At 37.4% G+C, this 26290-nt stretch overlaps 1 protein-coding gene across 1 annotated transcript in view; it reads left to right on the top strand.

The window, feature by feature from the left end:
• The first annotated feature begins 275 nt into the window (after positions 1–275).
• Positions 276–26290, top strand: part of LOC139115676 (syndecan-2-like) — a 56340-nt gene continuing 30325 nt past the window's right edge. The window contains exon 1 of the mRNA XM_070677970.1: positions 276–923. Within this exon, the coding sequence (XP_070534071.1) occupies positions 858–923 (66 nt within the window). The 5' untranslated portion in view covers positions 276–857. The remainder of the gene's footprint in view (positions 924–26290) is intronic.

Raw genomic sequence — 26290 nt, 5'->3', positions numbered from 1 at the left:
TAACCGTGCTTAGGGCCTATGCCATCAGTGCCTACAAGCGAAACATTTACTTATATGATCATAGTAAGCATACATGTAGATAGTTGAGGGGGCATAGTACCTTGTATAGAAACTGTAGGCCTACACGGTTACTTTACCGCAACCGTGGGTCTCCTCTACAGTGTAGCCCTACGAGTATGGCGAGAGTGTCCGGCTTTGCCGGACACTCGCCATACTCGCAGGGCTACCCTACAGTGCAGTGGGCAGTAGGCCTACAGCTTTGATATTTGAACCCCTTGCCGCCATAGAACAGGAGCACTGCACTGGTTTTCTCAAGAACGTCTGTTCCGCTAAGTCTGACGTACTTAGTATTCTCAAGGTTGGCGTTATCATGGGAAATGAGCGTGTATTGATTGTTTACGTGACGTATGTTTGACCATTGAAATGGACTGTTGAATGGGGAAAACTTGGGATTCATTGTGACGTCATGGGTATTTTGACCTTATTACCTCATTCGCAAGACCGCGACTACTTTAGTCAAAGCGACTGGACCGAACTACCGTTTCCAACGAAGTCATAAAACATTATTACACAACGATGAAATTTTCGTAAGAAAGATTTAAGTAGTCGACATAATTCCCTCTGGAAAAGTTTTGGTCAAACTTCAACAGTTTTTTTCAACTTTTGTGCATCATTTTTGTTCGTCATAGTACCGCGGAAGGATCTTGCTGATTAAGCTGTGAAGAGGTAGGAAATAGGAGCAGACGTACGCCACACAGAAGAGTGATTGACTTCAACAACTTTTCGTCTACTTTTTCGTCTTTTTCGTTTGATTTGTTTGGACTAGTAGGAACAGGAATACCACTCTCCATGTGAAAATGAGACAGTTTCTTCAATTATGGGTCTTTATAGGAATCTTAGCGGGGATTTCTTCATCAGAGTTGGTAAGTGTTTTCAAATCCTATGATCGTCGTATGTATGCTCACACAGTCGTACGGTGAACTGAATGTGTACACTGTAGAACGGTCCAAACTGACACACGAGTGCAACATTCAAGATGGCCGCCTCCATGCATACGTCTCGTCAAAGTCAAAATATGTCACGCAGCCAATTCTTTTGTTTCCTCTAGTCCAGTATAAGAATAGAAAAACTTTCCGTATGTATTCTACAGATATGTTCAGGGAAAGAAACGTGAACAAATTACTCCCATGCAAAAAAGAATGCGCTTTACCGGTACTGAGCTGGTGTGAGAATGGCTTCCCCGCATTCTAGAGAAACATTGTTGTTTGGTTACAAATTTTCCCCTGTACAGCAAACCCGTGAATTTTATCCGTCATTCACCAACATTCTGTGCCCAAGAACAATGTGTTTGACACCTCTTCGTTTTACTGGTGTGTTTTGCCGTAGTTGTAACAGTCTGAAGACGAAAAATTCAACTGTTAGCCAGCGTTGCTCCTATAGAAAGTGCAGTTGACATTGTTTCTCACGTAAACACTGCTCTTAATCCACCGAGACACAAATTTGGACACGCTTTGTCACGTCATATTCCCTCAACGTGACGAACTATTTCATTTAAACAATGATACTGTATATTCGACGTCGGAAATATCGGCATCGACATAGTTGTAAGGTTTTACACAGTAAATAAAAGAGCGTCGCACCACACGATTAATTATTATTGTTATGGCGTCAAATTGACGGATTATTAATCGGTGAGGTAAGTTTATGAATAATATTAATATGTGAACACAAATTGAATTTCAAAGACTGAGAAACATTGCCTTGATATGGATGGATTTCATGCTTGATTATGAGTAGGCATGGAAAATTTAATATAATTTTATCGGGCTTAAAAACAGTTTATGACGCCTGTATGTCTAGATAGCAAAAATTGTCACCTGGAAATTTGACATGATCTGTATTATTACCTATGGTGTAATTTTGATGCCTTTCAGTGAGTCGGTATCCAAAGTGTAATGTGTTGTGACTGTGGTTAGTACAAAGAGGGGAATTTGTGACTCACAGACACTTTTGACAGATTGGCGAGTCGTTTAGAGGTCAATCCCGAGATGCCCCTCAGAGTGATAACTAGAGGGTGTGTGTAGTCTTAGTGAAAGGGAGTTGAAACGGGTAGAGGGATAGGCAAGGTGTCTTATTGTGGGAATGCTCCCCTGTCAACTGCTCCGTTTCAACTGGTGTGATAAAGATGGGTAACGATCACTGGGAGATCCGCCTGTGTCACTGCTCCACTCGTCAGCTGAAAAACATGTTTTTGATTGTGTGCTAATCAAGGATTTCCATCAACTGTTGCAGTCAAAAGAACTGCAAAGTTTTAGGTCAACCAGGAAACATTGACATAAATATTGATGTACTGTATGATCCCTATTATAATAGAATCACAGTCTATACTTTCGTGTTCGACCAGCTCTATCAAAAATTATAAATGAAAAGTTTCTGTTTGTCCACCAAACATGTTCAGAAATCTTGAAGATGAATATCCTTCAAGATTTCTCCGCGGACAGGAAAAGACGAACTTCCCTTTACTCATTTGTACAGAAGCAGCTTGGACATGGGTTTCTTGTCATACTTCCTGGAAAATAAGAGGAACCTATATTGTGTAGAATGTGTTATGTATGAATGACAGTCCATCTGTGTACTAGTGAGTCCTATGTGTGATTGTCAGAATCCATTCCAGTGCATCAGATAAACCCCTTTTGTGGAGATGAAATCCTTGCCATTCTAGATGTTGTCCTTGAAGTTCATAACTGGACAAATTGTCAATATCCATACATTTCTGATCCATCGCAGAAATTATGCTGATGGCATGTATAAAAAAAGAGCTAAAATTAAGAAAGGCAGATTTATACACTAGTATGTCTTAAATTTAATGTCAGTAGTTTTATTTTACAAGAACCTTCCAATCATTGGATTGATCTTACCATGTCTAATGAGGCAGAGGAATAATTAAAATTAATTAATCATTAGTGAATTCCCACTCCATACAGGAAGTGTATTTGAGGCACGTTTGCGTGTATTGTATGAAGTATAGTGGTACCAGCACAGCAGAGACTGTATAGCATTACTATGATATATTAGATTAGTAATGATCTTTGTGTGTTGAGGACACTTACTGGCAAATTAATATTGAGTAAACTGTGCAGACTGAAATGTTATTATGTGCATGTCAAGTATTAATTTTGAAAACTTCAGCACTCTATCGTTGTTGGGGAATACTGCTATTGATTGGGTACATCCAGGCTCTGATGAATATTAATCTTCTCAGTGAGATTTCTATTTTTTCCTGGAAATTTTATGGACGAAAAGTATGGAACTGTGAGACCTTATGTGATTTCATGTGATAGTCATGTTGCAGACAATGGTGAAAGCAAATTTCTGTATGGCACCCCTCAGGTTTAGCTCATTAAGTTGGCATTTTATCAATAGTTGTAACAGAGAGTTTGGCTGGTTGTACGGCTTTCAAAATTATAAAGGAGACAGTAATTGTAGAATCTCTGAAGTCCGATGAATGTCACACAAAACTTGCACATTATTGTACTTTGGCATGGCACGCTCACTAAGTACTGTAAAGGGTTGACAAATGAGTTTATGATGTCAAAAGGAAGGGAGGGGCATCGTGACCATGTGTCACCAATTTCCCTGAAGAGGACAAACTGATGGGCTATCACAAAAATGTCCCATACCTACCGTACAGTGTATTTAAGAAGGCAAATGTGTTTCCAATCTGCTACTGTGTATAGAACTTGCTGGTAATAATTCTTTGAAGATTGAAAAGTGTTGCATACATTTTTTGAGCAGCATAGTAAAGAGTACAGTTTTGAATATCATTTCTGTTCAAACACAACCTGCACTGTGTGCACAGATATTCAACGCCTAGAATGACAGTATTGTGAACATAAGAACAAATTTCAGTGACCCCAGCACAGTATTGATATGGAAACAAAAATTCTGTTCCATTTGTTTTGCTGTGGATGTACATTGAAGCAATGAATTTTGACTCTAGTGTCGTACATGCATTGAAGAAAGCATGTTGACCTTTATCTGAAGGCAAATTGATTACCATGTACCATGTCCTGATATTCAATGTATGATGTTTTTTTTCTCTCAATCAGAGTGTGTTTCATCTTCCTCTGACTTTGAAATATTAATGGTCGGTACAACACAGCAGTTCAGAAAATCTGAAAATATTGTTTATGAAGATATGAAGAAGATTCTATTATGACAAATCAACATTCCACTGCGTCAGACAGACTATATGACAAACCCTGTGTAGATACAGTTTGTGATGCAGTCAGTCCGGCAACAGCTGTGTGTGCAACAACATTAGAGTGATTGAGAGAATTGTGTCTGTTAAACACTGAAATTCAAGGTTTAAATATGTGTGAGAGAGCAGAGAGATTTTACTTTCCTAAAAGTCCACAATTAATACAACCAATATATAATCATACGGCATTGTGTTAGAGGTTTGTTATCTCAAGTCAACGATTGTTTTGGTGAGGGAACAAAGTGAGTGAGATATTTTTAGCTACTTGCATTGTGTTGTAGCTTGTTTTAGCCTGTTTGAAGTCTAGGCTACCTGTTACCTTTAGGTCAGTTAGAGTCAACAAAATCCAGTAACTGTGATGCAGGGTAGAGCTTGTGAACCCTTTCACCCCTGTTTTCCTGTGTAAAGGTCCCAGTTTACGTAGATAATAATGAGGGTCTACTTTTCTTATCATGGTGGAGAGGTGAAGTGAATGGGACAAAGTGGTAATGGTTGTCATGATCGCTTCTAATGAGTTGATCTTGTCTATTTGAAATATTGTGCATTTATTGTTGAGTGTTGACATGTTTACAGAAATGCAGGAATATTTTGGAAAGATTTCAGTGTTTTCAGCATTTTCTAGACAGACAACCAGTGCACGATTTTAGGCCAATGAATATTATGCATCGATAATGACTCATTGTACGTTGATTTGTACACTCAAACAGTGCTCAACATAGTGCACTTTGCATAAGTGGATACACATTTATAGAAAATCAAGCATTTAGGTGGTTATGTTATATGGTGGCAGTAAGATTCCACAGAGTTTCAGTGCTGTGATTTACATGATGTAGATACTGTGGACAGCGAAAGTGTAAGCAAAAGTGCAGTGCTGACACTAAAATGATAGGCAATTCATGGGCTGTTTCATGTCTGTGTGACTGTCATGATTTGTGATGTAAATTTCAGTTGCCACTTCATTGTGTCGACTGTCACACAACTCCTGCAGTTGTGTGTTCTGAAGTGCCTGGGGATACTGAGTTCCGGGTGAACCTGACTGCTGAAAACGGACACAGGGATAGACACAAAAATGTGATAACTGTACACATTTATAGCCATAATACCTATTAAAAACAAACCACAATTACATGCACTTCTGATTGCCTAAGAATTTTCATGACTTGTTCTTTGTGTAAAGTAAAGAATGAATGGGTATGCTCTGAAAAGAATGGTTGAAAACATACATGGTGCATGTACCTTTGCAGACTGCAAATGTTACAAAACCAGGAACTACCGGTATATAACAAAAAGTGGGTGTGTAAATTCTCGTTGCTTAGATTCACTGTGGGGATTCATCCAAAACAAGTAATTTAAAATCAAATTCATGAATATTCTCTAGTGAAAACATGTACTTGAAGTGTTCTTCACAGAGAATTTTGATGTAGAGTAGATCGTTGTAGGTCAATCATTATTGTCTCTTCATATAACTGTATAAAAAACCAGCTAACAAATGAAAATGCAAATTATGTATAACTGTGCCTATTGGTTGTGCTTATATTATTTTGAAGGCATACTCATCAGTTCACTATGTAAGTCCTTTGTTCTTCTCTAAATTATGATTACTGTACACACAGTCTACATCTTTACACAATGAGTTTCATTTCTCACAGGGATAAAATGCTAGACAATTTGAGCGGTGACTATGCCAACAGTGCTTGATCTAGTTAGCTAGAATTTGATGTTATTGTGATTGATGCATGGCCTGTATATCACGTAGATTCCTGCATTAGAATGAATGGCCGATGTTGTCCCTGGAGATGGATGGTGTTATGGCGAAAGCCAATACCAACATTCCTGAAAAAAAGGGGGAATTCAAACCACTATTGATTAACCTGATGCAATTTGTTAAGCATCAAATCTGTCTCTATCTCACATGTAGGAGTACTGCGGTCTAATGAAATGGTGGCATACTTAATTTAAATGCAGAATAGCTTTGCCAAGAAACTGGATGCAGTAGATAGAGATTCTGCATGGTGGTGAATGTATATCACTGTCACAATGTGGGTTGGGTTCATTTGTTCATTCCTTCCCATGCAAGTATGTGAGAGCTATATTGAAAAGACGTGAGCTAGTCCAGGATTCCTTTGTTGTACCAAATAAATGTATTTGTGAATAAACATGGAGAAAGCAACACAAGCAGTAATTTATTTTTTATAATGTTCATGCTTTTCTGCTTCCGATATCAATGTAACTGTCTCTCTGATAAAGTGCAATCGCTTTAGCCGTCGTGGATGGCCTGATGCCTACATTCACTTCCATTCAATGGTAGACAATTATGTGAAAGTCTGATTGAAAATCTAATATGACAGCTATGGGCATTCAGACTGGATTTACCAGATTGCAGATTCGATTTCACTTTTCTCATGTGAGATTTTACTCTGTTACGTCACAGGATTATAAACACAAATCTTTGCAAATTCAGTGTGCAGAGGCCAAAGCTTTCTGAACCTATTTATTGCAATCATATCGGAGAAATCCCCCGAGATTTGTGAATGTAGTCCCAACAGCAAATACCAACATAACTGAATAAGGATGAATTTCATGTCTTTCTGTTTGCGCAGAATTACTCCGACAATCAATGAAATGATGTGATGGCAAAATTTAATTACAAACACCATCATGATGCATTCAGTTCTGAAAAAAATAAAAAACGAATACCCTTGTTACAGGGAAAATGGAAAACAGAAAAATAGTTGAAGATTTTATATTTAGTCTGAACAAAATGGAAAGCAATACATGTACTTAATAGCCCGTGAACTTTAAAAACACTGCACTCCCTTATTTCTTTTATTTGCGGAAATGTAAACCCACATCTACAATGAATTGCTAACAGATGTACGGTGTCAGTCACCTATTGGAACCACATTTCAGTAAATTGGAACTGAGAGTTTACAGGACATACTGTTAGCTTGTGCGGAATCACTCTAACAGTTCAATGATTTGTATATTTTCTGACCAGTACAATGTACATCAGTTTACTCATGTAAGACTAAGGATATGATATTGTTGCTCTTCAACAGCAAAATGAGATACCTCAAGTTCAATACTGCAATACGCCTATTTTGATTAGGAATTGTGAGTGGTTCATAGTTGATCTAGCACTTTTGATGTCAAAGACAAAATAAATATATTCCTGACAATTTTATCATATAAGATCACTCCAAAGTCTCCCTTGCAGGATCCGCAGATAATTGTTGCATCAGATTAGCAATCCCTATACTAGCATGGTTTGGTTTAGATTCCTTCTACATGTAGCTAATGGGGTCACATGAAAGGTACCAGCTGTTTGCATGAAAGGTTGTGAAATATGGACTCGCTGTTTCATCTGGTCTTTTCAGGCTGGTGTAGCTCTGTGGCAAGTAACATTTTAACACCCTGATGTGACACTGCATGGCTTCTGTATCAAGTATGATATTGATCTAATGGAATTGGTATTTTGATGGCTACAGTTTATCATGTTGAAACTTGAATCATAGATCGTCTTTTACTATTACATGTAATTATTCTAGGGAATATACATGTACTTGAAAGCAGTCAAGACCGACAAACTCCAGTCTGTGACACAAAAAAAACTGTTGCAAAGTTTGGCAAGATATACAGTATATAAATTAGGAGAAATTTAGTAGTGGCCGCTGGCCAGTAAACCCTCTGAATTACAACATTTCTGAACTACTGAAGTCAATTTAGTGATTTCTAGAATCTGTAGGCTACTGTTACATCAGTGTTGTGTAAAATGCACACCACAGTCAATAGCAATCCTGACAGCAATTTACCGGAGGAGCAGATTGATGTTGGGTTAACGTTCATCTTGACCCTTATCCTGCCAAGTTCATATTTCCCCATCAGGTCAAGTTGGTTAAAACTAGTAAAGCACAACATGTCCCATGTGGCCACAGGCGTATTTGAACAAAAACTTTGAACATTTGAAGGCCCCTGAAAACAGATACTGTAAAGTTTGTTTTTAAGGACTAAAGCTGCTATAACAGACTAAGCCAAGTGGGTGAAAATACATGTGCTTTTGACGCAATACTATACACAGTGTTTTTGAATGATGTCTTGTACCATAGGAAGTTGATTTGCATGATTCCCTGAACCGAAGATTCTACAAGCTTCACCAAGACTACATGTACATTACATACCTGTACAGGTACTTATGTGTACACTGCATGGTAAATCCCTTTCATATGAAGGGATTACATGCAGATAGTCTGCAAGTGAAGCAGATAGTTCATGTTCTATTGGATATCCTGTATCCCAGGACTGTGAATTACAGTACAGGCACTTCTACAAACACCATCATGGCTCATGGTCTTTCCAGTGGAAATTACATTCTCACGTTGCACATTTTGAATGTGTTTTTGTCAGCATAGCTGACCCTTGTGGCCTTGTTTTTGAGATATTATGGTTCTCTCTTCAATTTACTCCGTGAAACGCGGCTTACGCCTGTTAATTTTAGTTCACTATAATTGCACCCGCGTCATATGTAAGTGAAGAAGTGTGCAAGGAATTTTTCCTACATTGATAGCCTTGGCTTTCAGTGTCTAATGTTAGTCTGATAGCGTCTGCACCTTTATCACCTTGGCAGTCTTGACAAAGGATTAAAATGCACAGGCAGTACTTGATGTGATCTCCCCTATATTAACTTCAGGGATTGTGTTTTTGTCAATGTCACACACTTGTAGATACTTGTTGTCTGTGTAGTGGACAGGTTTGTAGATAATGAAGATAGTTCAAAGTGTCCCAGGGACAAATTCTTGTACATGTAGTGTCTGACTTTAAATAACATTCATCTATTTATGTCTTTTAAGCACAGGAAGGCGTTTACTATGAAATGCTAAAGTAATCATCCATTTGACCTCATGAAATTTTGTACAAGCAAGGGCAACAGTAAGTCTGAAGTCTCAACATACTGATAATACATTTAGTCTTGCTGGAAGCTGTCTTACACAAGTGTATAGTGGGTGCTTCACTCCGGGACCAAAAGATGAATATTTTATGACGTTTTCACCCTCTCACACTGCTCATACTCAGTGCTAATAGCCTGTGTTAGATAGTAGCCTGATAAGACACAGGTACACTTCATAATGATTGACAAGGGAAATTAAAAGGGGAGCTTCATATCTTGCACAAAACCTCTGACCTTTTGTTCATTTATCAGTGTGTCCTGGAACATGTCATTTGATATTAGGATGTACTTGTAACTTGCTTTCATTCTTAATCTCATCAAAGCCTATGTCAGTATCAAGGTACCTGTTAATTACTATAAATAATTAGATAATTGTTTTCAGTAAGCAGAAAAAAATTACTTTACCCCACTAATACACGTAAGCATTAATTAAAATGTAATTAAGTGGAAACTCATTAGCATCGATTATCAATATTCATTTTGTCTTTTGCTGTTGTAGCTCTGTGACTAGCTTAATTGAAGCTCTGAAATACTATTGATTGCCTTGAGTGAAGTAACAGTTGTTCACTATTGAGTGAGGTAAAAATGGTGATAAATGTATGACATGGTAACGGTAATTTTTGTTCACAGTTACGTGATTTTTCGTGATGAAATTTATGTGTGTTTGTGTGTACAAAGTTTGAGAATAAATGTATGTATGTACATTCATACATACATTAACATACATACGTATGTTATATATTTAGTTTTGAAAGCTGTATCATGTACACCGTATGTCAGTGTAAATATATCATGTAAAAAATGGGGAAAAGGAGAAAGCGTCTATAAAAGACAGTTTTGCGAATACCATTATTACATGTACATATGATACATGCAGTTTAGAGTATTTCTGTATGAAATTACTGCTTATTGTATAGGATTTTACTAACCCCTAGAAAGTAACCCAAGAAATCACAGCAAATACAATCCCGTTTTTCTACCTTGTTAAAGAGGTAACATGTAGGTGTCTAGTAGGACACAAAGTGATGATCAGTAAATATGATGGCAGGTAAACCTGGTACATCAAAGTTGGTAAACAGTGGTGTAGTCCGCTTTCCACTGGTCAAATTACCGTTCTTGTGTTTCTGATCTCAGTGTGTTTATGTTTGCTCAGGGATATATGCAGAGTGTGCTAACGGTGAAGGGTTGGCCAGATTGCTCTCAAGGATGTTTGGAAATCAAACTGACCTCTACGAATCATTTAGCTATGAAGGGATGCTCTGTGAAGTGTATCAACTTCCATTCTATTGGCCACGAAGTCAATGATGATGCTGCTGCAACCAGTTTTTGAGAGTGCTGCAAGTGAGGTATTCATGCTGTTTGTGTCCTTCGTTTTGCCAAGTTTGCATTTTCCAAGGTGGACTCAAGGGTGTTGGTGTGGAATTATCCATATATGGATTTGTTCTCATACTGGACGCGTTTCCATGGAGTTTGTTCTCGTACTAGACGTTTTTTCCATGGGATTGACCAGTGACCAGTGACTGATTAAAGTTTGAACCCTCTCCCATGAATTCATTGTGTTCCACATGGCACTATAAAATGCTGTCATTACTACCAGTAATTACTGTAAACCAGCTTAGTCCAATGTAGAGCAAGAAAATAACACTGTTCAGTATTTAAACTCATTTGTAAACATCATACTTATCTTAGAGAAAACGTACTATGCCAGGTATTCTAGTGATCTGGAGCACGTGCCTCTGTGAAATGACCTTCCAGAAAAGCTATGAATAACTGAATAAAATCACTATCAAAATCAGACATTGTAAAAAAGTATTTCCATGGAAAAGTAGGTAGAAAATAACAGTTAAATCAACAGTAGGTCCCCTAGGAAGGCTGATTAATAGCACAATGTAGGCTGACTGTAGTAGGTAGCACTTTCATTTCTGAAACGCATGGGCCTTGGAGGTCAAATTGCGGTCTGCCTTGGAGATGCCCTGTGTACAGAAGTAATAGTTTCTGCTCACAGACGTATCATTTCTCAACCTGTCATCACCTTTGAAAGCTTTCATTAGGGTGAATGCTGATTGTCGCCCAGCCTTTGCAGAGCTGCGGCACTGGTACTTTTTCATTCAGTGTGTGGTAAACAGATCACTCAATTAGAAAGGTCATTGAAAGCCGTAATACCCCCCTGTATCCCATCTGCCCGAATGTGTCTGTAAATCACTTTTATGTGCGTATCTGTGTTGGCATGTATAGGTAAAGCAGTGTCTTGCAAAAGCAGGTCGGTTGGGTCTCACAGATGCATGTAGTTTATACAGTGTTGCATATCGTAATAAACTAAAATGTAATCCCTTCCTGAGTTCAGTGCAACATACTGTGTATTTTTAATCTGCTGTGTGAAGATTGCACCGTGTACTATTTGTGCTTGGCATTTCAGATTTTGAAATAGACCTTCAAAGGTTGAAATCTCTGGTATCTTAGCTTCTTGAATCTTTACACAGGCTTTGAATTAACACGCTACTGGTGCAATATTTATACTGTGTACATATTTGCACATATTAAGGTTTGCTTTCTAAATTATAAAGTGATGTTTCCAGTATATTTAGGTATCATATTTAATGCAAAGGTGGTCGTAATTCTGCCAAGTGAGATGTTTACTGTGTACTTTACAGAAAAATTGACTGCCCAAGAGTATTCTAGACTTATGCATAAGGAACATCGTGATTTCAGCATGCACAAATCAACTTGCATGATGTTTTGCAAAATTTACAACGCAACATAAACATCCATGTATTTTGTGTCTATTTCTCTTTTGTATGGAAATAAACCTGCTGGAATTCCCCTACAACAAGGTGTGTTAAATTTCAGTGTTATATGTAAACATAGCAACGGGAAGTATATGAGTGTGAAACTTCTAAAAATGTACTATTGTAGATTTATTGAGTCACGTAGATACGTACAGAATGACACCAGTTGGTTATTGCCTGAAAGTAAATGGTCAGTTATGGAATGTAAGGTAGTCCCCCACCGCAACAAACAACCAGCACAATAATAAAAGGGGAATTACCCATGGTATTCTTAGATGTGATAAAAAAAACAGTCAATATTCTGTGAAGGAGAATACACGTGGTTGAAAGAGAACGTAAAAAAAATTAAGGACTGGACAATGCAGGGTGTAGTTAACGAGCAGATTTGAAGAGAAGAATGAAAGCGTACTCAAAACGGATGTGTGCTTTCGAAAGATTGAATAGAATGGTGAAATGTCAAAAGCTGACACAACCGGTTGGTGGGTAGATTTACTGAGAAACGAGGAAGTGGAGATATGCCGGGATATATTGATTACCAACAAGTTACTTATAAATATTCAGCTGAAAGATGCACTGTGCCTTTCTAGGGGGTAGTGGTTGGGGGGAAGGGCTTCTACCTCAAAGCTGAACTACAAACAGGTTTAGCATCGTTGTGATGCCAAAGGAAGAGTTAGGCATAGCCAAAGAGAAAAGAAAAAAAAAAATTGCAAGCATTTCCACTTGAAAAAGGGACATTGATACAGAAGAATAGAGGCAATAGAAAACGGTACCCTTTCATGACTAAGTCAACAGTATTGGGCAGAGAATGGACCCAGTATGGCCATGAAAGATGCCATTTCTTGCTTGCTTTTGTTGAACTCTGTTGGTGGCTTTTTGACTTCTTTGTTACTGGTCCCCCAGATACTCGTGTTACCTAAGCTAAGAAGGCTTTTCTCATTAGGCCGATGAAATCTAGTCCTGACATTGCAGTCTTTTAATAAACCCCCTTCTCTTGTGTCCTAAAATGATAAATGTGGTGTAAGTTCCAACTCAGGTGTATAGTTCAAGCCTTTCCCTAACACTTCACTATATTGATTTGAAAAGTGACAACAGGCTTTACAAATTTTAATGTGCTGGATAAACTTTGAAGTCCACTTTACCATGCAAAAAGATGACCTTCTGTTCACAACACCATTGAAAGAAAGTAACTCCATCTATTCGTAGGTATCATCAGAATTCTGGATTCCATGTGTAATTTTAGCGTATGATCCAACTCTCGTAACAACAGCCATCTAATACAGCTTTATTAGTGCATAGCAACTGCTTTGAAAATAGAACGCTACTTGAGAAAGATTCTTGAGAAATTCAAATGCGCCATGGTACATTTTCTTGGTACATTTGTCAATTGTTGCAGTGTTACTCAGCGCATGAAATGCTTGAGAAAAGTAAGTAGTTTGTACAATATAAAGTACATTGTAAATGAGGTTTCATCTTTTGCTACGTACCGTAATGGTAAGATGATGCCTATAAGCTAAAATGTTGAATTCAACTCTACTCGGGAGAATCCTCACAAAGGAAGGAAAAGAAGAAAATTTCCTTCTGTCAAGATCTTTTGTCATATTGTTCGGAATTTCATAGTCATTGAACTATCTGGTAAAGTTTCAGTGGAAGGAAGTATAGTCACTAAGCTTGCCATGAGCATCTCTCCGAAAATATTATTCTCCAGACTATTAAAGCTTGCAAAATAACCTCTCACTGACACCCTGTACTGTAATCACACTGTACATATTTTAGTACTTTCTCAATGCCAGTGCTGATTTCCACCATGCATGTATATGGAGCTGGTTACATAGTGTGAACAAGTACCTTGTTTGGTATATTCAGAAATTCCATTGTAATTAAGACAAACTACGATATAGACATGTCAGCCCTTCATGTTTTTAATTGAATGGTCGTGAATGGATCACAGTGGTTGTGATGTGTGTGTTTGTTGGTGGCTCACTCAGAGACTGAGTTTTTTCGTCATATCAGTAAGTGATACATTTGGATATGACTTAATTCGTTCAACATCTGTTCATGTCAAGGACGGATTGCCTTGCTCGGGCAGGGTATCATTATGATCTACAGTGAACTGTACCTGTATAAATTGCCATTTCAATCCATTTGCCAATGTTATCATTTGGCTTTTACATGTACATGGAGGTTTACTTAACTCATGCTTTCATCGCCTTTGATTATGATACAGATAAAAAATAAAACAGATGCCTGTGTAAGTGATCTTTTCTATGTGACAGAGATATCTTCATAAATTAAAGCCTTTAGATTGAATTTCTGTTGTATTTTTGTAGCTTACATTCTGTGTAGAAAAGAGTTATTTATAGGTTGTTTCTAAGGGAAACATCAACCGGTAATGTTAGGTGATGAAGGTAATTGATGAGAGGTGGTGTTTGGGGCTCATGGACAGAGAGAGGACAGCTGTTCATGTCGACATGGTATCTTCCGGATGCATTCCTCAGATTTTCACTGCAAAAAGGCACATTCAGAAAGAACAGGCATAGTCTTAAGTGACACTTCATGGTGTGCAACTTCCGTTGACATGAAAAATGTTGATGCTAAATCCAGTTGTAACGGTCTACATGTAGCCATCATCAGATTGTAACATTGATGACTGCAAAAATAGTCTAGTCGTTGAGTACAAAATGTAAATATGAAGACTTCATGAGATGAAAAAAAGTTGTATTTTTTATTTCCGTCAGTATCTGTGGTTCAAAATATTGTCACAAATTTTGGGTTCCTGTAGTTGGTAACATTTGAATATCGGTGTGTTGCTTTTAGTGCTAGAAGATAGAAACCACGGTACTGCCTTGCTCTGAGTGTAGATGGTCAGTTTTGGTCCTCAATGATAAACATGTACGGGCAGACTGTACAAAGCATGGCATCAGCTTCTTAGTAAGAGATCATCCCAAGCGCTAGATCTCAGTACAGTAGCAAAGAAAGTATTTGAATTTTTATGTTTAACCCTTTCACCACCATGGTTTGTCCCAAATCCATTGTTTTCCATGGTAAAGTTGGACCTGTATACAGGGAACTGGGGGTGTAAAGGGTTAAAATCCTTCAACAGTTCAGCTAATGTGTATCTATAGACTGTAGAAGCCAGTGCAAGCAGCAGAGCTTCATCCAGTCGTACGGACAGTTGCATATACAGGCAGTCGGTGCCACATGTTGTCGCAGCTTTTTGAAGGTGTAATACATTTATTTACCCAGGTGTATTTATTCTCACTGGATAATCACTTGGTATAAGGTATATTGTACCCAAGCATGACCCTGTGTCTTTTTGTGTCATTCTAAGACAGGTGGGCTTCAAATGGTATACTTCATGTATCTCTTTCTTTTGATCTCATTCCAGAGCAGCTGATTAAAAATACTGAATATATCATGCATAATTCTTTGCTGTGATGTAACACTTTGCAGTTCAAAATGTCATTTCACACAATGCATTGTCTGACAGGTATCTTAAACCTGTATCTTAGGTGCAGTCAGCCTTTGTAGCTCTGTACCATACTGTTTCAATCATGCAACTCATGGCCCTTCGTTGTGGCTCGAATGTACATGTAAATACAGCCATCTTATAATAAATATTGAAATTTCTGAAATTTGTGTGAATGAGTATTTACTTTTTATTGATCTATAAAATTGTCCATTCACTGTGTGTGTGTCACAGAATGGTAGTACATCAGTTATTATATCTATTGTATGCTAATTCTTGCCACATATGATATCAAAAAAAAACATGTCATTTTGGCCTCCCACTAAGCAAACAAACTTCTAGGAGTGTGTGTGCATTGATAACCCTTTGCTTTCTAATTATGCCTTGTCTCCTTGATGAGTGACCTTAGATTTTACACCAAAAGGTCAACGAGAGGACGTGAAATAGCACAGTGGGTTGGATCTGAGGATAGACAACAGCTGCTGGTGTGGTAAGTCTGTACCATTCTGGAAGTGTACCGTCCAAATGCCAGTTGTGATGTCATGCAGTGCACACTTGTCAAAGGATTGAAAGAGCAGACAGGAAATACATATACAGGATGGACACATTGCTGCAGTGGAGACAATGTGGTATAAACAATGATCAAATTCACCAAGGTGTCTTCTACACAAGTTATTCAAAACCAACTGTAGGTAAAACCCCTTCATTCTTTTGCAGTGTTATTGAGGTTTTAAATAAAGAGGTGTAAAGATCTCTGTATTTGACACAAATTTTTATACAGGAAAAGAGCAAATACATCAATAAAACGTCATTTAAAGGGTACATCAAGGTCTTTAATGGTAGTAACATGAGTGGCCTTGAGTTTACATGTCGGTATTCTTGTTTTATGGACCAATCTTGAAAGCATAAAATGCACTTGTTCATTGCACTTGACAAGGACATCAGCTCATTTTATCATCACCTATTCTGTACATGGTATCTGTATACATGTACACAACAGATTACGTATGTGTCTCCACAGGCACAGCAAATATCATTAATGTAGTCAGGTTGAGTTTTGGAACTGTAATTAGCAACTCAGAACCCTGTTATCAATTATGATGGAGGATAATGGCATTAAACTGGTTCATTCGAAATTAATTGCCGTGCGTCAAATTTGTTGGACAGACTTTAGAAAATTACAAGCCAGGATTGGTTTATTTCATTTGGACAAAGGACATACAGTAATGTGAAAGGTATTTAGCACAAAGTAATAATAGCGCCAATGTAAACGATATATGTGATTAGTCTCCCTATATATAACTCAACATCTCGTACTGTATATATAAAATGATATATTTTTCGTCAACAAAACTGGCATGTTAATTGCAGGGAAATGGGGCTAAACAATGCAGTCCTCTCTGTTATCATCATGCCACTCCTCACTGTACAATCTTTCTGCTTAATACATCTGATATTTGACCATCAATTTAATCAAATATCAAATATCAGGCATAAGGGCGTCATGCTGTACTATTTCTGCATCATTGTGCATTCATCTGACGTGGTTAATCTCGGCCATCAGGTATTGCATTTCCGGGCTTCTATCACTTACTGCTGTGTTGAAGAAATCCCTTTCCCGGCTGGCTCCTTTGAGGCTTCGTCACTGAATCGAGCAAAATTGGTCTGTTTTCAGGGAACATGTAGTTAATGTATAGATGTACACATTTCTAGTTTGAGGGATAATGTATAAGATTAGAAATAAATCTCTGTACTAATTAAAAAATATTATTTGCCATGGACTTGTGCTTTCCAGGCATTTTAATTTGCAGCCAATAGATGAATGGCATGATGTAGTTTGTCCGACAGCCGGAATATGTTATTTTACTAATACCTTTCTGCTGTATGCAAATTCCCTTCTCATGTCAGTTACAGCAGTGTATCACATAGACTCTCTAGACAGTGATTATCCAATTTTGAACATGACATGAAATGCTATTAGACATAACGTTTGTTCAGGTAGTAATTGACAGTCACAACACATTTGAGAACCCTGGAAAGCCCTACTTTGTGTTTTACCATGACCAGGGTTATGATTAGAATCCTATTTGCACGTTTCTCTGTTTTCCTGTATTAGAATTAAAGCCCCAGTGAACCATTCCAATTTCCTTTAGTACAGGAACAGGTGTACATGTACCTTTGCTACGGAGAAAATTTCCATCAACAACACGCTAATTCATTTTTCAGTGACATAACCAAACATGTACACGTTGTATCATGGCTGCATCATATGTTACAACGAAAGGGTGGTTTTTCTGACGCTGTCCGTAGTTCATCAAGCTCATCAGTATTTTACTTTGCAGAATTCTCTTATGAGAGATCTCAGTCATACAATAATACTGTGATGCTGCCCCCCCTCCTTTCTAAGTGCACAGGTCCAACCTAACAGGCAGAACAATTCAGTGAAAGTGTAATACACATTAATGTACAAAGGTCTTTGCAATATAATAAAAGCACTGGCACTGTATCACAGTTCTTTTTTATTGTGATTCCTGTTAGTCAGAACTTGTTCCAGAATTTCAGGAAACTGGGACGATTACTTCCATCATTATGACTCATGACAGATGACTGACGTACAGAACACAATCTACAGAAGGTGCATTTCACTAATATTAGTAATAGTAAAACTAAGCTAATGTACAAACTTGCCTGGCATAAATGTGTGTGCATTCTCTCTAGCAATAAAGGATAATTTAACGTTAATTTGTCATGCGGATTGTCTTGTATTACTATTATGGACATGGGATTTACATTCTAAAATTTTGCCCTTGCAATTGTCAATGAACAGTTTTCCTATTTAGGGCTTGGTTGTTTTGGATAAGTGCTTTTCTTGGATAATAGCTTTTAAGCCTTGAGAAAAATCCGAAAATGCTGCATATGTACAGAGGAGGTTGCTAGTACTAATGGTAGAGCTGGTGGTTTGAATGTTGTATAATACCCCCTATGTATATGTAGCTTCAGGACAGCATTCAGTGTAAGTTTTGCGCATAAAATATCGGTCTAACTTTGAGTCTTTTTTTATCTATTTCTGCATCTAAAAACTGCATTTTGCATCAGCAGTCATGTAGATGATTGCCAGCAGTGGTGAAATTTGTATTAAGAATTGTCCAAGGGTAGGATTAGTTGATATTGTGAAATGGGAAGCCTGTGATGTGTTCTGGTTGGAGAATGAAAAATCAAATTAACACAACCTTACAGCGGTACAAGCTCTCCGGTTGCTAGCGAGTGTCTGAGTTTCTAAAATCACATTTCTGTCGTGGTATGCTTCCAGCAGCCTAATCATCAGCAAGTTCAATAGGTTTATCTGTTTATGTAAATTTATTTCAGTCGTTAATCATGAGCACACTCTTGTAACATCTGAACCACGAAAAAGTAAGAAAAAAGTAATGGTTTTTGCTACTTTTGCCATTTGTTGATTCCAGCCTAAAAGTGCCAATTTCTTTTTTGTGAATAAAAGTGAAAAACTCTTGCAACTGTAAATGGATTTATTTCGTTTTTTTTCTCTTTCTCTTATCAAGGCAATGTGTGTGGCTTACATGTAGTTCATTCATTTGGATGGAATTTGCCATGAAGGCTGATAGCTTTCCTTACAGATGCACAGTGATATCGTACCAGGTTATCTGAGATAAATTACTGTACTCAAATGAAACTATATCAAGAATCGACATCGGTGAACCCGGTCATTATGGAGTCACAGTCTGTGAGAGCCCTGTAAAGACATCCAATGCCGCCTTGTTAAGAGAATGTCAGTGTCTCTCTGTGTTCAGTCCTTCAGGGAATAATCTTTCCTGCACTCTCCTGAAAACAAAGCATGGATAATAGGCTGATTCAGTGTGCGTTCATCAGGTCCATGCAAAGCTGCCTGTTTCTCAGACTGCAAAATGCACCACGCTGAGGTGACCTCTGAACCTTACAGGTGGAGACCGACAATTATCTCAGTGCAGTGTCTATAATTTAGGTGAATGCAATAATTCAAAATGGCCATGGCTGATTTGTTGGGTCAAATACTTGTGAAGTTTAGTAGAGAAGGGGCGAAGAAAAAAATTGATGTGTTATCCTGTCGCCTCTGTGGGAGGTGATACGTCAATATCTGTACAGTGCAGATGTACACTTGCCTGTGAAATATGTTGACTGACAGGTTTGCACAATATAGCGATGGAAATTTGTGTCTTGCGACCATTAGTATGTGAACTTGGTCAATGGTATGGTTGTACATGATTTATGACGCATTTGCGGGAGGTAGAATTTATGAACAAATCTGAGCTGCAATGACAGTAATGAGGTCATGAAAATAGTTTTGAAATTGACTTGCTCATGTTTAGAGTTGTGAGTTATTCTTGAGTTGTTATTGTCATGTGTTTATTTGAGTTTTGAACAAGAGTTATGGTAGTTATCGCCAGCCTGGCGAACATTTATGTCTCTGCTTGTTGGGGTAATGCACATGGTGACCAAGAGCACTGTGACATTGGATGCAGGCAGTGTAGGCTTTTCGTATTGTTATGCAAAAGATCCCCTCGGCATACATCGTCATCACTGAATGTCCTGTCAGATACATTGTATAGATACATTTGCCTTTATAGTTTTAAGCAGCTGATTTACAAGTGCATATTTTAACAGAGAGAAGTCTCATGTACATGTACGCTGTACTCAGCTGGAGTTCCCACTATCCAGCTTCTTTTGCTCTTAGAGGTGGTCTTTCCCAATAACTTTGGGCTGATGTGCATCATCTCAGAAGCTGATGTCCAATTGGGTGGCTGAATCTTACCGTTATAATTAAATTATACAAAAAGACTCCCTAAGTTGCTGTGAATAGTGACAATCGACCAATCAGATATAACCTTCCGAGCACTCTGCACATCAGCAGATAACTTTCATCACGAAATAAAAGATGGCCACTTCTCCATTGTAATCAGCAGATTACATGAAACTGATGGGTTGCAAGTGTTATCTGTATGTTGTAGAAACTATGTATAGTACATGTGCATTGTAGAATGCAGTGCAACATTGAAAATATCTGTGATTTGGCTGCACCATAAGCTCTGCAGGCACCCTGGTGATGGGAGTGTCAATAGTGTAACATCTTGCATTTAACAGTGTTGTATTGCTTTTGTCCTTTCAATAAATCACGGGACTCAATGGTAACAGCTTTGTATGAGTCACAGAAAGCTGCCAGTAATTGTATTGAAGATGTCACGTACTTGAAATGTCATGATCTCTGTGTCAACGGCTTGTGTAAATGCTAGTTTTTTTTGATAAAAAATATTAGATGAGAAATTTTCGTAGGCCAGAGAAGGTGTACTTCCTTGCAGTTTTATAAGGATGGGTGTACGGTGATTGTGAAAGGGTAATTTCAAATTTGTGATGTATTTCGTCATGTCAAATCAGGTACAATCGGTTCTTTTCATATCATATCATATCATATCATACTCAAGCCGGAAGTGTTTGTGTTGCTGTGTTCTTAATTGTGTGGTAAAGGTTATCTGTGGATTCTTTGGATTAAGGTAGCGGTAAAGGCTATTTTTGCACCAATTCTTTTCTCAGAGTTAATGTCAAGTTTCAAGTGTTAGAATCAAGATATTTAGTTCAAATTTTCAGGATAACTCCCTTAGTTAATACTTTCTCCAAAGAATATAAAAATTGTATATTTGTAGCCATGATTTTGAAATATGACACCAATCAATATTAAAATTTAATTTTTCATATTTTTTTTACATATTTGAATTTGGATAGTATTAATATTACCAAATTAGTTATAAATATGTTGACACTATTAATTGTAAGATTTGTACGGCAGGATTTGTAGATAAAATTTGTTTTTATGATTTTACATGGGTTTACATATCAAAATATTATTAAAAAATTCTTTCAAATTTCAAAATGTGATTTTTCAAAAAGTACTTCAAATACAGGAAAATTGTGCCGTAGATATCTTATCTGTAATCTTGTTAATAGGCTGTAAAAATTCCATGTCCATATCTCATTTCAAAGGTTGGATTAAATTGGTATAAAATTATGTAGGAAAACTGTTATTGTCAAAAATGTTGAAAACAAGCCATATTTGCACCCCTCTTTTGAAGTCACAGAGCAGTCTTTTTGGTTAATCTCACTTTTGACACCTCTTTGACACTCAAAGAATCTAAAAATGCATTTACAATAGCAGTCACGCATTCTGAATTCAAGCACTGCCTTGTCAAACTTTCCTGAAAAACAGTAAAAAAGACTTTCCCTTTTCAAACACTTTTTTTAAAAGCTAGGGGACCTCTACCATAGTTAATACACTAAGGACTCCCCAACTTCCTCTTATTTGGTCATTTTTTCAGAAGTTTCAACGGGCTATAACTCTGCAATGCCTATGACCCCAAATGTCTAGTTTTTTTATTCCACAGAGAATGTTGACTACTTTTATGTTTTAATAGTTTTATTGAAGTTTATAACTGACGCTCTAGCCTTTACCGCCACCTTAAAGAGTTCTGATAGTTACATATACTATGATATACAGTGCATGTGGTTCCTCTGATGTGTTTGTTTGATTGCTGTATCAAGGTGAAGTGTGCGTTCTACTGCTGCAAGGAATTGTACAAAATAATCTAAACTTGCTCCTTTTCTTGGCATGTACGTGGAGATCAATCCTATTCATTGATGTTGCAAATTTGTGTAGGACAATTTACCACGATAGTGTAGATTCATGTGTATATTCATGTGGACTGTGTTTTCAAAATATAATGATTAAAGCACGGTCCCTCTATGATAGAGGGACCGTGATTAAAGCAACAGGGTAACTTTAACTTGGCTTGCTTAGGCATTATCTGTGTGTCAAAACAATCATATGAGAGGATAGTAGAAGTGATTCTTAAACTATGTATAGGTACAACTACAACAAGTATGGTTTACATTATTTACTGAACGAAAGCAGTGATACTAGATGTAATTATGCAATGATATACCATCTAATTCTTGTGTTACAGTCTGATAGGTACATGTAGGTATGACTTGAACAGTTCTTGTTTATTCTTGATTCTTATCCTCAGTTCAGACAATCAAACAAGACACACATGCATACCTGAACATAGACAGTCAAAAAAAGACATGCATGTTGTATCTCTCACGTATTGTACATGAGAGTACGTAATATTGTAGTGGCTCATAGACATGTAAAGCATTCAGAAATGGTTGGCAATGACAATTTTGACAAAAGCATTTGGAAGTTAACACAGTTGGTCATCCTTTAATGTCAATTTCACTTTTTATGGATATTTCCTGTCTGCTAAATTGTTCAAGAGAAAGACTTAGTTTCAGTTAATATGTGACCCGTGACCTCCATGGGAAGACAATGGAGAATTTAATTTATTCAAAATGGAGGAACATTTTCCAATTTGCATAGGTGCCACACCAATTAAAGGTAGTTGGGCATGGATTGTCATTGTCAAAGTTGACAATTTAAATGGCAATGGTGCCAACATTGTCAGTTGACAGAGGAAAGTGATAGTGTTAATACAGTTTCGATAACCTGGTGCAGTGTATAGGGTTCTCTTTGCTATCACAATATCAGTGCATTTGCATTTGGAATGACAATGGCTCAATAAGTTGGTTTCAGTGATTCACTTTTCACGGTAGATTTGATGGACCATATCAAGAAGGCAGATACTACACACTTAGTGGGAGATATCCATGATCTGTTATCATGCTGGTTTATGCTCTCGGGAGCAGGTGTCCAAGCTCTTGCTTGATTACCAGTGCCTCTTGCTATCAATTGCTTCTGAATGCAAATAGAGCCTGGTGTTTCCCTAGCACTGCCTGTCAGTTGTAGTGTGTGTGTGTTCCTCTTGGTTATGGCTTCACCATTCTTTTGAACTGGCCTTGATGTTGATGAGGGTTTGATTACCCGCAGGTTTTGATCGAAGGTTTTTGAATTGAGCCATGAAGGACATGCAGCATTGAGTAACAAGGCAATATTTGATGAAATAGTCAAAAGATGGCATTTTCTGACTTTTCTTACAGTGTCAGTATTTGTCACCAGGCAGGGTTATACACATGCTCAGTCTGAAAGAGACTGCATCTGTGAATGCGATGAGCAAGTTAAATGAGAATAAAAGTATATATTTTACTTGATGATCAACAGCAAAATTACAAGGTGACCAGGACTTTGATGGAGGCGTGACCCAAACACAATCTAACTGAAATCGTAGTTGTTACAGTCCCTATGATATAGTAATGATATCTTGTTCAAAATCCTTTGCACGTATAATCGTATCTTGTTTTGACATCGCATTTATCATGCTTAGGTATCAGAAAAAGTCATGGCATTTTCTCTGTTGGGATCTTACTGAGAGATAGATACATGCTCACCGAGCAATCAGTAACATCTGTCCTTGCCAGTACAGTGAGAAGAAAATTACACACTTAGTATCTCAGATGTCTTGGAGTACTGCAACAATGTGCATGGCAACATGTCCGTGATACCTGTGTTTTGATCATGGTGTACAAAGGCCAGACAATGAAAGCGCAGACACACAGCAGGTGGAAAGGAAACTGGGAAAAATCTCATGGGGGAAAAAAACCCTGAAAACACCTAAAACACAATATTATACATATATACTTTACACACATCAATGTGAAACAATCTGCGTACATTTTGGGACTCTCATCTGACTTGAATGATAAAATTATAAATGGAAAGGAAGATTTCACATAGATTACCGGAGTTACAGCAGTGGCACAATTACTGCAAGCACTTGCACATATCTATTCTAGAAATATGATATTGATGCAGTGAAATTCGATAAGAACGTTCTCTTGCAGTGGTCCAGTAATTGCAATATATGTAAGCAGTACTCCAGGGTTGTGGTGCTAAGGGCTGAAAACAGGGTGGTACTATTGTTCAAAGACATTCACAGACATTTATATGTATACGCAATGAATTTCTTCAACCATTTTATCATGTTGATTTATTAATGTACAGGTGTTGAGGTTTTTTAACGGGTTACTTCATATTACATGTCAGGATTATTTTGTAGGATCATGTCATATATGTAGGTGTAATGGTTGATTCAATTAATTATATTAAAACAAAAATGCTACAAAAGCAGCTGGCACCAGTATGTTCGCTGTGGCTTCATGTGGCGTTGCTAGCCATTTATTCAATACCAAGAATTACAGTTATGTGTATTCTGCCTTCAATATGAGGATATACACAAATGGTTTGCTTATGCTATCAGTTACAACATGAACAATTTATTGTCTTTCTCAGTGGTTTAGGCTTGTTGTGGTGTGGTTGCTCTGACTGTTTTTACCAACTATAAAATTGTATGCCAGAGCAACGGGCCCATTTTTTCTTAGCGTATATTGGCCATACCTCAAAACTCTAAGGGAGTTGTACCAAAATTTTGTGGGTCAACAACTTCATTCACAGAATAGGTTTGTAAATGTGTGGAATTAAGTTATTCCTTATTCATCCATTTTGTGAACATTATCAGATGACGTGGAGCTCCATGACTATGTGTAGTTTACTGTTCGATGTACTCTTTTAATCAATGACCGAACATTAAACTCATTAATTTACAACCTAACATTTTATGCAGCTGTTTTGGTAGTGAATTTTATTTGCTGTTCATGTAGACTTTCACCCATTGTTTACACTCATCAACTGTATTCAAATTATCAAAGCTAAGTTTCCAGAACAATTGTAGCGTGTAGGTGTCATTGTGTGTGTGGACAATTGGTATTCCCAGAGGCGTGACAATGGAACAGGGTATTGAAAAACTTCAATATAGTTTGTTATAGTGAATGTCATCCCATGGGTACAGAGATCTCAAAGAATGTCATAGACGTTTTGTGCATTTTATTTATGTATTTTATCATTATCTGTTTACAAAGTGGAAATATTTCCCTGGCTTAAGAATTGTGGTATGTGCTCAGTTATCCTCATGAATTTGTACATGTTCAAAGCTTCTTTGCTCTGCTGTGAGATGATAAACTTGTACATGTTCAAAGCTACTTTGCTCTGCTTGCCGAGATGACAAACGAGCAGTCAAGCTAGTGTCAAGGATTGGTCAAATTCTCAGAAAATAAAGCGTTTTTCTAGCAAACAGAAAATCTTGGAATGTTCGATTCAACATATCTCAGTATTCTAAGCTGTTTGACATGCCCTGCCTAACAAGTCTGCAGATAGCGTCATGTTCACATCAGTGCTGGTTTTATCTCTCTAATTGCAAGCTCAGACAGTGACAGGGTTGCAGGTCACTGTTGATAAATGTATGATGGGCAAATGCATGCCAACATTGTATGCTTGCGTAAAAAGCATTATGAAGTAAGAAGCATTATTTCTGTGGTTGTTTTTGTACTTCTCAGGTTGATTTTACGGAATATGACAAGGCCAATGCTTTTAATTGTCTGTTTAAAGTATTTGCTGTTGTGTTGCATATCGTAACAATAATAGTAATTTTGACAGTTTTGCAAATACCGTTTTTTCAAGGTAATTCATGCATGCTCAATCAATATCATATGGTATGTGAGCAAAAAAAAGTAATTGCCATATTCTCATGGCATATTTATACATGTAAGTGAGTGTCACTTATCAGTCTCTGTCAGCTAAATATGTACATGCAATTCAATCTTCAGAAATAACTTATACCCATAATTTACATCTAGATATAGACATACTGTTATTTGTACATCCGTCAATATAGTACCTATAAAGTGAAGGAAAGAAAACTCTGTCCAGAGGCTATTACAATATCCCAGACCTAAAACATATTGTAAATTCAATCTTAACTTCCTAGTGTAAAATTATCCAG

The sequence above is a fragment of the Ptychodera flava genome, chromosome 17, assembly GCF_041260155.1.
Source record: "Ptychodera flava strain L36383 chromosome 17, AS_Pfla_20210202, whole genome shotgun sequence".
Lineage (NCBI taxonomy): Eukaryota > Metazoa > Hemichordata > Enteropneusta > Ptychoderidae > Ptychodera > Ptychodera flava.
The sequence above is the reverse complement of the archived record's forward strand: the minus strand, read 5'-3'. Positions and strand labels throughout refer to the sequence as shown.